Source organism: Arachis stenosperma, chromosome 6 (assembly GCF_014773155.1).
Source record: "Arachis stenosperma cultivar V10309 chromosome 6, arast.V10309.gnm1.PFL2, whole genome shotgun sequence".
Classification (NCBI taxonomy): Eukaryota; Viridiplantae; Streptophyta; class Magnoliopsida; order Fabales; family Fabaceae; genus Arachis; species Arachis stenosperma.
Genome location: NC_080382.1, coordinates 128,388,460 through 128,401,726, shown reverse-complemented (window position 1 = coordinate 128,401,726; position 13,267 = coordinate 128,388,460). Strand labels below are relative to the sequence as shown.

Genomic DNA, 13,267 nt, shown 5'->3' with positions numbered 1-13,267 from the left:
TGCCCGGGTTGGAACTTGACCCGATCGCTTTTTTCTTTGTATATTTTTTAATAAATATTTTATATTTTATATTTAATAATTAATATTTAATATTCGTATAACATAATTATTATAAAATAACTAAATTTCGTATTTTAGACATTTGATTTCAAACCCAAAAGAAGAAAAAAGAGAAAAAACACTTAAAAGCACAAATTCCGAGCTCTACTGCTTCTCTCGCTTTTCCGTCACCACCACCATCCACCGTGAATGAGCGGTGCCTAAATCAGAAAACAGGTTCTGGTTATGGGGGCAGAACCACAGTTTGCCCGAAGCTTAATCCACAAAATCTATGATCCCTTGGCCAAGCAAATACACTTCGCAGCTCCAATATCGTCCTTGCGAACTAATGAACTCGAACTCGTACAGCATTATCCTTTATTCTTTTTCCTTTAAATTCTGATGTCTTGGTAGAATCTTAGCTTCCATGAGATTTTTTGACGAATGTGTTACTGGTGCGTTTCAATGTCTATTCTCTGATTTAGGTACGTGGTATTTTGCGAATGCTGCAAGGGTTTTCTGGTTCCCTCTTCTTTTGGGATCACAGTGCCAACAGTTTTTGTAGCAAGAGTGGAATATACTTGAGTCACTTGTCCCAGAGAAGTCTCAATTCTCTTCTCACTCAGTTCATCCATGCTGCCACCTGTCTCCAGTTGGTGGAGATTACCATTGATAAGGTCGAAGCTGCGGCGGCGAAACCTCCTCCGACTCTGAAGGCATTTGCGTCCTCTGCTTTGGCCTGGCTTAAGGTGTGTGTCTCATACTCATTGGAATCATAACAAGATCGAAATTTATATATGCTATCTTGTTGTTTTGCAGCGGTTGCGTGATATTGCGTTGAAGGAGGAAAGCCCCGCAAGCAATGCAGATGGCTTAACCACTCCCACCTTGTTAGGATTGGCGAATTCTTTATCGAGGTTTCTAATTGTTACATATTTGAACTTTTAGCAGAATTAATATCTTATTTGTGTGCATGCTTGTTAAAATTACATTTCGTGTTTGATATATGTAGCGTATCCTACTTAGTGGGATAAAACTTTCTTCTTGTTGTTAAGTTGATTTTAGGTGAGATTGGTTACATGGATCAAGCAATGTCACTTCGTTTTATCTGAGGTCATGCTTACAATCAAGTCAATGTCAAATTGTATTTTAGAATATATCTCTTCAGATTTTATTTATTTTAGTGACTGGGGGGACATGACAGTATCTGATGATCAGTTGCGGATTGTAGTCTTTGCTCAGGTGCTGAGTACCTATTCCGAATAGTCCATGAAGCGATACCCAGGGCATACTTTGAACTTGGTGCATCTATACCAACAGCAGATCTAGCAGTTCACGTGCTTGACTATCTGCATAAGAAGCTTGATGAGATGTGTCTTGTACAAGGTGGTGAGGTTGTGTCTATTTTCCTGTGTTACATTTGTAATTCTTTTTAGAGAACTTTCCTGGTTCATGTTTTCAAACTTTAAATCTCTCACAATTGCAGGATGAAGCTTATCAAATGGTGCTGGGTATGTATATTGGAAGCTTGTTGCCATATATTCAGGGTCTAGATTCTTGGCTTTTTGAAGGAATACTTGATGATCCTTCTAATGAGGTAATTGTTGTTGAATCTCATCTCATGGGAAATGTTCTTCCTCACTTTGGTACCAAAGAGTGTCATATAAGTTTCTCGTATACTATGTTGTGTAGTTAAGGAATTTTCTCTTGGTTCAAAACTTCAAATTGATGAAGTCTTTCTGACCATGAGCTGCATTTTTGAAATGGTTACAATCAATTATTCAATTTTTATGTAATATTCTTGAAAAGTTCTAAGGCATCATTTTATACATTTTTTCAATATATATGATCTATAATGAATTCAATATTTAAATCTGTTACATTATGCTGCAAGTTCAATCATTATGGTTTTGTTGCCATATACTGGTTAGAACATGCTTGGTTGACTTAATTTTGCACAAAAGTAGCTTTTCAACTGAAAGCACTTTCTGTATATTTCTTATTGTAATATTTTTCTAAACACATAATCAGATAGTCCAAACATCCTTTCATGTGGCATTGATCATATCATCTCCCTTTTCAGATGTTCTTTTTTGCAAATAAAGAAGTATCAGTTGATGAGGCTGAGTTTTGGGAGAAGAGTTATTTATTAAGGAAGTTACATCATAGTAAATTACATGGTGAGTTCTCTTCCAAAAATTATGTTAATGATCCTCTACCAGCATCAAATGACAAGCAAATGCGTGGTAGGGAATCCACCTCTTTATCTGGAACAATTAAAGGGAAAGAACAGAGCACAATAGACCGTCCAGCTTGTCCCTTTTTTATTAAGGATTTAGCCAAGTCAATAGTTTCAGCTGGGAAATCTTTGCAGCTGATGCGCTATGCCCCTAATTCATTAGCAGTTTGTAGCAAAGGAAGTAATTATGAGATTGGAACTACTAAATATTTTAACTATGGTGTGTATCCTGCTCAAAACAAAGCTGGGTTAACATTGGCAGAAGTTTTTTCTGTATCACTAGCTGGGCTTATAGGTGATGGTGACCACGTGCACAAGTACTTTTGGCAAGATGACTGGTATGAATCTGAATACACACTTTCCTGTGTAAAGGATGAAAAAACAGAGAGTAAGGGCAATGAAAATCTAACTGCTCTGCCACACTCAGAAAAGATTTGGTGTAAGTTCTTGAATGATGCTTTATCTCAGAAAAGCTCAGCTGATTTGAAGCAAAAATATGAAGGCATTAGTAGTGATGCAGGAGAAGTGAAAGGAGCTAAAGTGGTTGAAGATGAATTCCAACTCTTAATGAGATCATATGTAAACAATCCAGTTATTGCTGTATGTCAAATGGACCTTAGGAAAAACAGTGATGTGTTGAGAAAATTGAATATATCACGAAAGTTCTGCTTGCCTTCTTTAAATGATGAGGTTTTAAGAACGGCTGTATTTGGTGGAGGAAGTACAACTTTTTCTGATGTTAAGGGAACGAACTATACTTTAGGTTTTCAGTATGGTGAGCCTGAGTATCTTCGCTCACAGGATGACAGAAAGCTACTGGAAATGTTGCTTCCTTTTCCGACACTTCTGCCTTCATTTCAGGTATTTCTTTTTCCTAGTCTAGCAAGCATTAGATGTAGGTTGCAGTAGTTTGGCGCGCTAAACAAAATATATATACAATTTGAAACAGGATGATCTTCCTGTGTCAGAGCTTTTGCCTTTCCAGAGAAACAGCACTCTTCCTTCAAGGGTTCTTCACTGGATGCAAAATGTTGACCTAAGGACTACCCCACTCCCTCTTGTTATTATGCAGTACTGTCTATCTGTGTACATTCAGAAACAGGTCAATTACATTAAACAATATCAAATATCTGGATTCATCCTATTAGTATTTAAAATTGGATTTTGAATTGAACAGGTGGATTATATTGGGAGGAATATGTTGTTGAAGTTGATGAATGAATGGAGGTTGATGGATGAGCTTGCAGTGTTGCGTGCTATATACTTGCTGGGTTCAGGTGTCTGCTTAAATGATTTCCATATTGGGCATTACTATTTTGTTCTATCTTGGTATGGGCAATTGGTCATCTTGGTTCTTGTCTTTTGCAGGTGATTTGTTGCAACACTTTCTGACTTTAATTTTCAATAAGTTGGACAAGGGTGAAACATGGGAAGATGATTTTGAATTGAACTCAATATTACAGGTAGATTTACTTGATCTTATTGAACTCAGTATCCCATTTGTTTTACCTAAATAAATATTAGTGTAAAATATGTTTTTTTGTCCCTAACGTTTTCAAAATTCTTCAAAATTATTCATTCAGTTTTGTTCCTAATGTTTGAAATAAGTTTCAATTATATCCTTTATTGTTAATTTATTTTTACAGTTAACAGTAAGTAAATATTTTTCCAAATTTAGCTTTAACCACCCATTCCAACCCTAATCCTAAACTCCAACCAAATCCAAATGTTATGGACAAAATTTAATGGGTGAATTTGGAAAAAAATAGTTGACTGTAAAAAATTAATGGTAGGAATAGAATTGAAACTTATTTCAAATGTTAGGGGTGAAATTGAAACAAATTAAACGTTAGAGGTAAAAAGTATACTTTACGGTAAATATTTTTTATGATTGATCACATCATAACATGGTTATATTATTTTTTTCACATTTTTCCCATTCTTTGTCTATGAAATGACTTTTAATGGTTGTTTTTCGTTTGTGTTACTCTGTTGAACACATTTATGTTTGCTATCATAATCTTTTTTATGTATGTGTGCTGCAGGAATCAATCAGTAATTCTGCTGATTGTATGCTGTTAAGTACTCCAGATTCATTGGTAGTATCAATAACAAAAAATGTTGACCAGGATGAGCATTCTTTGACAGCTGGTGTTCTTTCAAGTACTCCTCATAAAAGTCACATCAATAGCTTTGGAATTGATGGCCTTGATATGCTGAAATTCACATATAAGGTCATTGTTTGGTTGGTTTATTGTGTGTTTCTTACTAAATACTGTTTATCTCAAATATTAGTTTCCAGAGATTTATAAGTAACAGTAAAATTGAAAATTCGGTGTTGGCAGGTCCCTTGGCCTCTTGAACTTATTGTCAATGCAGATGCAATTAGGAAATATGACCAGGTATCAGGATTGTTTTTGGATTTCTGTTTCATTTTCTTAGGTTTTTAGTTCTTTTATTTTAAACATTCTGATTATCATATTTCTTTTGTTGGTTTTCAATTCTTAGGTGATGCGGTTCTTGTTGAAGGTCAAGCGTGCGAAATCTGTACTAGATAAAGTGCGAAGATGGATGTGGAAGGTGCTTTCACAGATTACCTCCCTTTCTCTGCAGTGGAGCATGTTCTCCCTTGGCTAAATCTTTCTTGAACATTAATAAACTCGACAATATACTTTTACATTTTACAAAATTCATAAAAATGATCAATCACTCTTTGCAGGGTAGAGGATCTTCAACAAACGACAGAAAACATCATTGGATAGTGGAGCAGAAACTCCTTCATTTTGTGGATGCTTTTCACCAATATGTAATGGATAGGGTATGTACATGCATCAAGATAAGCACAAGAATTACCTTGCAAAGTCTGTTCACTAGATTTTGGAGGGAAAAGGAAGAATATAAATAATAAAGAATGAAACCTACTTACTAATAGAATGGCTGGTTGTGATGGCTTTTGATGCCTTCTGATTCCTTTTATGGTATTAAACAATCACAGTATATTATCTTTCTATCCATAATGATTATGTGATTCTGCATTTTTTTAATGGAAGATGAGAATTTTAGCTGTCAATACTATATGCAGGTATATCACAGTGCATGGCGTGAACTATGTGAAGGGATGAAAGCAGCTAAATCTCTGGACGAAGTCATTGAAGTCCATGAGGCGTACATGTTATCCATTCAACGACAGTGCTTTGTGGTTCCTGATAAGCTGGTGATTTATCATTCTCTTTGGGTCTTTGTGTTCTTCATAAATACACTCTGTTTTGAATCTAGATTGGTGCAACTATAAATTACACTGTAGCAAAGCCCGACTAATTTCAGTATTCTTGATTGTGTTTAGGGGGCTTTGATTGCTAGTCGCATTAACAGCATCCTTGGCTTAGCCTTAGACTTCTATACCATTCAGCAAACGTTAAGCAGTGGTGGAGCTGTTTCGGCAATCAACGCAAGGTGCGAGATGGAAGTGGACCGGATAGAGAAACAGTTTGATGATTGCATTGCTTTCTTACTCAGGGTCTTATCTTTCAAACTGAATGTTGGGCATTTCCCACATTTGGCGGATTTGGTCACCAGAATTAACTACAATTACTTCTACATGACTGCTAATGGAAATTTGATGACTGGCTCCAGCTCTGGTAGCGTCACTTCAAGATTGGGTAGAAATGTTTGATCAAACGTGGCTCATCACAGCATGTATCTGTATCTGAATACAAGGATGAATCTGCGCCTGCTTTTTTGTTGTACAGTTAAATAGGCAGGCTTTCTTGTGTCCTCTCTTCCATTTACTTGTTCGGAAATTTGTTAGCAACGTTGCTGTAAAAATGGAAGGTTGCTTGAATGCATAGCAGGAACCACGTTGCATCTAGTAGTGTTGGTTATGTCTTGCACAAGTGCATAGCTAAGTTGACGAGTAAACTGTAAAGAGAATGCTGGTGCGTTTTGTTTTGTCTTGCATCAGATAATTTGTGTAACATAATGTCTATAGCGTGTGCCGTACTGCTTCGTGTCTGCACTGCTGCACAGCACACAGTCCTTTAAGTTGGTCCATATACGCTTACTTGTACGCCTCCCCAGTTGTTATTTTTTTTTTTTTTTTTTACCAAAGATAATAACTCGAATGTGCTATCTCTTAGGTGAGTATGGATCTCTCCAGTTGTTACTTGTTTTGTGAGGTTAAAGGCCTTTTTATTTTTGTTCTTGATTTGGTTGAGTTGTCTTCCTCTGATCTCAAAGTCACAGATTCAAACGGGAAAATCTGTCACTGGTGTAGTTATCAAGTTAGACGGCATACATTACACCTTTTAGGTTGGGCCCTTTTTTGGACCTTGTATTAACACGAGCTGTTTGCCTATAGAGCTTTTTATTTTTTTTGGTCAAATAAAATTTAGTTTTAAGAATAAAAGGCTCGTCAAAAAGTTAGTTCTTGGTCATTTAAATCATCACCAAGCTAGCAAAATTCATGATTTTACATAAAATTGAAAAGTTATACTAAACATGTAAAACAAAATCTAGCATGGCTGAAGAAAACACTGGGACAACCCATAGCTACGTTTTCCTCTTGTGCCAGCAGTTTCTCATCTGGATTGTGTTGCCTGGATTGACAGCATGAAGACAAACAAGATGCACAAACAAAGTTAAACCACATGCTTGGGTTTAAACCTTCGTGAGTGCACCATATGAATCCTTAAATTTTTTTTTTTTTTTTTGGTTTCCCACGGTATCCCCCAACCCGACAGGTCAAGGACTAATCCGTCGCGATACTGAGCTCCATTTAAGGGTTTGCCGCTGGCCAATGGATTGCTGCATGCACAAGGCGGGATTCGAACCCCCGACACTTGCTTAAGCGGACTAGTGAGCTAACCACTAGACCAACCCAACTTGGTTATATGAATCCTTAAATGTTCTGTGGGTGAATGTATAGTGTGGGTATGTTGTGATACCTAGGATTGAGAGTTGTCTAATCCACTTGATCAAAAAAAAAAAAAAAAAAAAAAAAAAACAAAACTACACTGAAAATTTAATTTAATATTATTTCTACAAAAATTAATCAAAATTGTTTTTATACAAAACTCCTTTAACAACAGTACAAAAACCCTCCCAGAAAATGGAAATTATATAAGACTTCTACTAAATTTATCTGCTCCATCCATGTTGCAGGTGCAAATGAAACTTCCTCGATTTTGATCAGTATGTTAGTTTAGGTCTTAAGGTCTCAGTCTCTCAGACAATTACAAGTGTTTTTTCTTTTTCTTTCCAGGTTTCTTTTTCTGAGGTCCCCTCTTGAACACTGCTAGAATTTCAATGCTGCAACCAAATGGAAGATGACAAATCAATTTTTTTTTTTTCATTTTTCTTTTGTTGGGGGGGGGGGGGGGGGGGGGGGGGGGGAGAAGGGAATCAACCAAACAATGTATCCTACCATATATAGATATGTATATGAGAACTATAAGAATAAAGGTTATATAAATATTTATTAAGCTGGTTCATTTTTATTTTAGAATATAGCATTTAGGGCTAAGTGGAAATGAATATAAGGTTTGATTCTTATTTCCTACTTTGGCTCAACTAAAGAAGAAAAATTAGCACCACTTGAAACTCTCAGGTGCTTCACATATCCATACCTCTTAAGTAGAACTACAAAGGCTAATTTCTTAACTACAGAGAAATATGAACAAATGAAACGAAAAAATAATAAGGTTCAGGTTTCTAGATAAATCATAACAAGAACTGGATTGAAAATTGGATGTAATTCAAATTGAGAAAATGGAAGATGAGGATTTATTAACTGCACAAATATGTTTTTCCCCTTGTTGATAAAAAAATATAGTGATGAGAATAAATACTAAAGACACATAATTAAACAAATACTAAGTTATAGATATGACATAAATACCTTTGGGTACCAGGAAAGAAATTAAACCCATGAGCTTTATCCAAATGCCAAGCCTTACTGGACAACAATGACTTACAGTCCTGTCAACAATTCATCAAATTAACATATGGATAATTCAAGTTTTAAAAAGTCGAAGCACAATCATAAAACATAAATCATGGGAATACCTCCTTAAAGCTTTCCCATCCACAACTTATGTATATCAGGGTTTGGGGAACTGATTGAGGAATGTTCTCAGGAGGCGGTTTTCTTCCAACCTGGACTGAATCTTCTTTAGCACGTAAAACCCACGGTCGTTTCTCTTCCTTGACTGAGTTTGAGCTGCAATTAACTCGCAATGAATCAGAAATTTGCAAAGGGAAATATTTTCAAATTTACCAAATTCATCTGTTAACAAAAGGAACAACCTCTCAAATGATGAAAAGACTTTTCGCTCCATTGATGATATATTCTGCAATGCATCTTTTAGTGATACATCTAGTCCTTTTCTGGGAGGATCAACAACAACAACATCTGAACCCACAAGCCATAAAAAAGGTTCCTGGCGACAAGGATAATAGCAATCAATTCCAAAGTTCATCTTTCTAGTCTTTTCTATTCAAATAAAATCATCACATAGACTGATAAAAAAAAAATTTAAAAATCATTTTTAGTCCTCCTCACATGTAAAAGCCATCAATTTAGTGCTGAATTTTTTTAAATCAGTTTAATTTAACACTTCGGAATTTGACTGCAATTTAGTTTTGATATTTTGAATCAACATTAATTTTCATCATTCTAATGCATTTGCTTTATACTTCTGATGAAACATGCACACCGAAATTTAAGCTGTAGCAATAAAAGTTACATAAATCAGAAAAATAATAGAGGTAAAACATGAAATGTATGATGAGGCTTCAAATATTCACTACTAACTCTGGAAGCATCGGCATGATGCCAAGTGATACTGCTGTCAACTGTGGCAGGCAACCGACCAATAGTCTTCTCAAAAGATGCCTTTGACTCTTTGTTAATCTCGATGCATTTAACGGACCTGAAAGACAACTAGAAACATAAATTCTCAAACTCCACGATGTAACAACAAGTAACAATTTAGACGCATAGAACCACAAACTCTTGCCTGCACTTTCTAGTGGCAGCTAATGACAACCCAATTACCCCAGCTCCAGCATACAAATCTGCAACAGATGCCCCATGTGGAACATATTTCTGTAACTTCCGAAGCAAGACATCAAAAGCCTGAAAATGAAGGAATATCAAAATATCGGTTATTATCATCTCATGCAATATAAACAGGTTTTGTACATATCAAATATCAATTATATTATAGAACGCTCATCAGTGAATGATTCAATAGCTGGAAAATCACGTGAAAGTAAGAAAGATACTAGTCCTGCTATTAGAAGTGGACCTTTGTGATATAAGAATACTGAATAAAAACATTTTCACAAAAGGAGAATGTATTTTATGAATGTCGCTCCTCCATCTCATCAATTTAGTTTCGCTCTTTGGTTTGATTCTTACAAAGCGTGAACACTTAAAAGGAGGGCTACTAGTTGTTCATATTCCCACACTGATGAGCAGCCAGCAGACATCTTCACTAACACAGTATCTAGAGAAAAGTTTCTGAGCCTAAGAGAGAACTTACTGGTAACAGCCGATCCGTTAGATAGCTAGAGCAAGTGCCAGCTAGGATAACCCCCCAACTAACTTAAGCATGCAAAGGCTCTTCTACCCTTTGCACTGGTTATGTATATAAACACAGATTCAGTGCTTCAGAACTCTCTCTCTCTCTCTCTTCTACCCTGTGCTTCATTACTCACATCTCTCTCTCAGAGAGAGAGAGTCTTAAAATTAGGAGGCATAAAAAGGTCTTTTAAAACTTAAGAAACCCAAATCAATTCATTTCAGTACAAATCTTTAAAAATGATAAGATTTGATAAAATGCATAATTAGAATGGATTTATAAATCCATTCATTTCACTTGTTATCTACCGGCTATGTACATCTATACCATGATTTTATCTCTATATAAATGTGTAGTGTTTATATTTTGTTTCTTGTCCATGCTTCAATGGTAACTGAATCAAACTATCAATTGAAAACATTCCAGAATTGCCAAATAGATTATGATAATTCACAGGATTAGAGTCTTTACCCTAGTGTTTGCCTGGCCAAAACTAGAAGGAGCCAAGGACACATCAATTCCACCAACATGTTCCCAAAAATCTCTCTCTCCAAGAAGATGTCTCCATCTATTCCCAAAAATTATCTGGGCCATGACGTAAACATTTTAAAGGCATGACTACATATAAAAATATCTTACCAAAACAAAAAAATGATTACAAGATCGGCATAGATGGTATCCCAGAAAAGAATAGCTTAAGTGACATAAATATTAAATTTCAATATCCAAAAACTTCATCAAATTTGTATTAACGAAATCATTCCTGTCAACCTCCAGTTCCATTTTGACCATTTGCAAAGATGCATAGTCCAGCATCACTTACAATTAAAGAAATAATTCAAGACACAATGCTATCATGTGGCAAATTTCCCCCATCTTACAGTGTTGAGCGAGAACTTGTATAACAATGTCATATGATTTATATTCAAAAGCAGTAAAGAAACAAGCACCCTCTTTCCTTCACAACTGAAACTATACGTCCATCATTGCCAAATGACATTCACAATACAATTTTCCAGTTAGCCAAACACAAGTCATTCATTTGTTTCATATGAAAAAAAAAAATATATTAACTCACATTGTTTGTCGAAGTCTGAAAGTTGACCCACACAGAATGGAGTAAATGAAGCTTGCTCTTGGGCCCACCATTTTTCCATAGAAACTGCATCCAATCATATAAATTAATAAATTATCACTTTATTATATGATTAAAAGGGCATCGACACAGTAACTTATGTCATTTAAAAAAAGTAAAGAAAGCAGCAACCTTACATTTGCCAATTCATTCAATTTATCTGAACTAGGTGAATTTTCATTTCTTGAATTCCAAACTAAAGTAACCTGAACCTTTCCTGAAACAGTATAAATTCAATTCAATTTAATTAACTCCATCAGCAAAACAATATCAATTCAATTTTATTCACATAATTCAATAGCAACAAGGAACCATTCAGATATCTTTCTGCTGCTGGAAGAGACGTGTTGTGTGTTGTTACAGCCATCTGCATACACCCACCCAACATCAAAAAACTTTCCAGATCCAGAACTTCAATTGTCAATTGAAAGAAAAAACTAACATATTCAATATTATTACATACCGTTTACCTGAACATATCGCAACTCGCCGGTACCCTCATCTTCAACATATGGTTCAATATCTAATTCAGCAATACCTAGACGAAATTCAGAGATGGCCAAAAAGAACTTAACAAAAAACTGCATTAGAAAATAAAATAAGCAAATAGTTAACAAAAACGACAAGAAATTACCCTGTCTAAGCAGCTCAACAGCAGCATTAATATTAGGATGATGAGCTGCCCAAGAGATCACAGCACACAGAAACCTTACTTAGCATAATTTCATGTTAACGAATAAGAACACTAATATGAAATTTATTATTGCTAATAATAAAGAAAAAACACAGACGCATTAATAAAACAGAGGCAAGCGAAGACCTTTGCACTGTGGAATGTCAACTACGTTGTGAGTACCCTCTTCATAGAGACCAATGAGAGGGTCCGATGAAGAGCCACGCACAGCCAATTTCGCACGGCACCTCCAACCCCACTAACAAGACCAATCCAAATAAAAATTAATTAATTAATTAATTACAATTCGGAGTTGAAAACGAAATCGAAAAGTACCAGTTTGCAGGTATCGAAAGTGAAATCGGAGACTCCATGTTTCCGAAAGAAATCAGAAGCATCTTCCAGTATATCCGGACGGTGGAGATTGAACTCGTGCGTGCACCCGGAGCACCTGCCAAAAAAAAAATTTACAGAGCGAAGAAAACAAACGTTACAAAAGATAGAGAAACACTGAAAGAGAGGAGAGGGTGGTTCTTACGACTGGAAGTGTGGGCAGTGAAGTGCGCAAGTTAGCGGGGACTGAGGAGTGGAAGAAGTAGGGGGTGACGACGAGAGTTGAGGAAGCGGAGGCGGAGGCGAAGGGAGGGGACGGGCAGCGGCGGCGGTGGTGGAGGAAGCATGGCAGGTGAAGAGAGGGATGGACGGTGGAGCTGAGAGAAGACGGAGGGTCATTGTTTGAGGGAGGAGCTTGCTGTGTTTTGGGAGTGGATAACGAACGAGGCAAAATATCCCATGGCCATGCCCATGTCACTCATTATGCTGAGAAAAATTACAAAAGTAAAAATTAAAACTATAAATATGTTTTTAAATATTTAAAAATTTGACATAATTTTTATAAGTGTTATACACTTATACTAGTATAGTATGTGAATTGTATAAAAATATTTAGATTATTATTTAAAAAATTATAATAAAAGTCAAAATAAAATTTAATTTTTGAACTTTTTTTATTCCTTAAAAAACCAAAATCATAAAAAAAAATTCTTTATGCTTATCAGTTTCTAAGAATGAAAATATTTTAATTTTTTAATTAAATTTGCATAAAAATTATCAAAATTTGATAACAATTTCGCCTCGCAATTCGCAAAGCACCCGCCATGGATACAATTTCATCCTTACTGGCAGCTAACTTCCAGTCTTCCACATTATTTTTCCATTGACATTGTTGATAGAGTCACCGTTTAAGATTGGATATTGAATGACCAATTTCATTATCCCGTACAAGCAGGAAACAACACATCTCTCGCCTTATCATCTCACCTAATAACATGTCATAGTGGCCGTTAACATTCTATTTCAAATTTCCGTTAACACTATTAATTGACGGAGGAACTAACTAGATTCATAATTTAAAATTGTGAAAACTATTTGATCATCAAGTGAAAAACCAGAAAATGTTTCCAAAAGAGATCAACACATTAATAAATTAACTCCAAATTTATAACAAAACGCAATGGCATTGTTGGACCATGCTATATAATTAGGCATTATTATTGTCGCTGCAGGTCTAGAATTAGAAGTTAACAATTTAGTTGTTA

General features: G+C 35.5%; 2 protein-coding genes across 3 annotated transcripts; one reads left to right on the top strand and one right to left on the bottom strand.

Annotated features, from left to right (window-relative positions):
* Nucleotides 1–162: 162 nt before the first annotated feature.
* Nucleotides 163–6,648, top strand: LOC130936253 (uncharacterized). Its single transcript, XM_057866299.1, has 15 exons — nt 163–402; nt 525–788; nt 859–956; nt 1,271–1,433; nt 1,526–1,636; nt 2,123–3,139; nt 3,228–3,380; nt 3,456–3,555; nt 3,647–3,741; nt 4,324–4,512; nt 4,624–4,680; nt 4,787–4,858; nt 4,998–5,096; nt 5,361–5,492; nt 5,622–6,648. Exons 1-15 carry the CDS (start codon nt 286–288, stop codon nt 5,949–5,951), a joined length of 2,997 nt encoding a protein of 998 aa, XP_057722282.1. The 5' UTR covers nt 163–285; the 3' UTR covers nt 5,952–6,648.
* Nucleotides 6,649–7,295: 647 nt separating this feature from the next.
* On the bottom strand, nt 7,296–12,472 carry LOC130932941 (uncharacterized). 2 transcript variants are annotated; one of them, XM_057862407.1, is made up of 15 exons: nt 12,208–12,469; nt 12,006–12,120; nt 11,817–11,928; nt 11,631–11,675; nt 11,467–11,534; nt 11,309–11,363; nt 11,134–11,213; nt 10,940–11,023; nt 10,333–10,446; nt 9,295–9,413; nt 9,090–9,207; nt 8,582–8,715; nt 8,342–8,495; nt 8,175–8,254; nt 7,296–7,585 (listed from the first exon to the last, which is right to left on the bottom strand). In XM_057862407.1, the coding sequence occupies exons 1-15, from the start codon at nt 12,399–12,401 to the stop codon at nt 7,510–7,512; spliced, it is 1,548 nt and encodes a 515-aa protein (XP_057718390.1). In that variant the 5' UTR covers nt 12,402–12,469; the 3' UTR covers nt 7,296–7,509. The 2 variants fall into 2 exon arrangements, with proteins under 2 accessions (XP_057718390.1, XP_057718391.1); XM_057862408.1 differs by lacking the exon at nt 10,333–10,446 and having other exon boundaries at nt 12,208–12,472.
* Between the last annotated feature and the right edge of the window lie 795 nt (nt 12,473–13,267).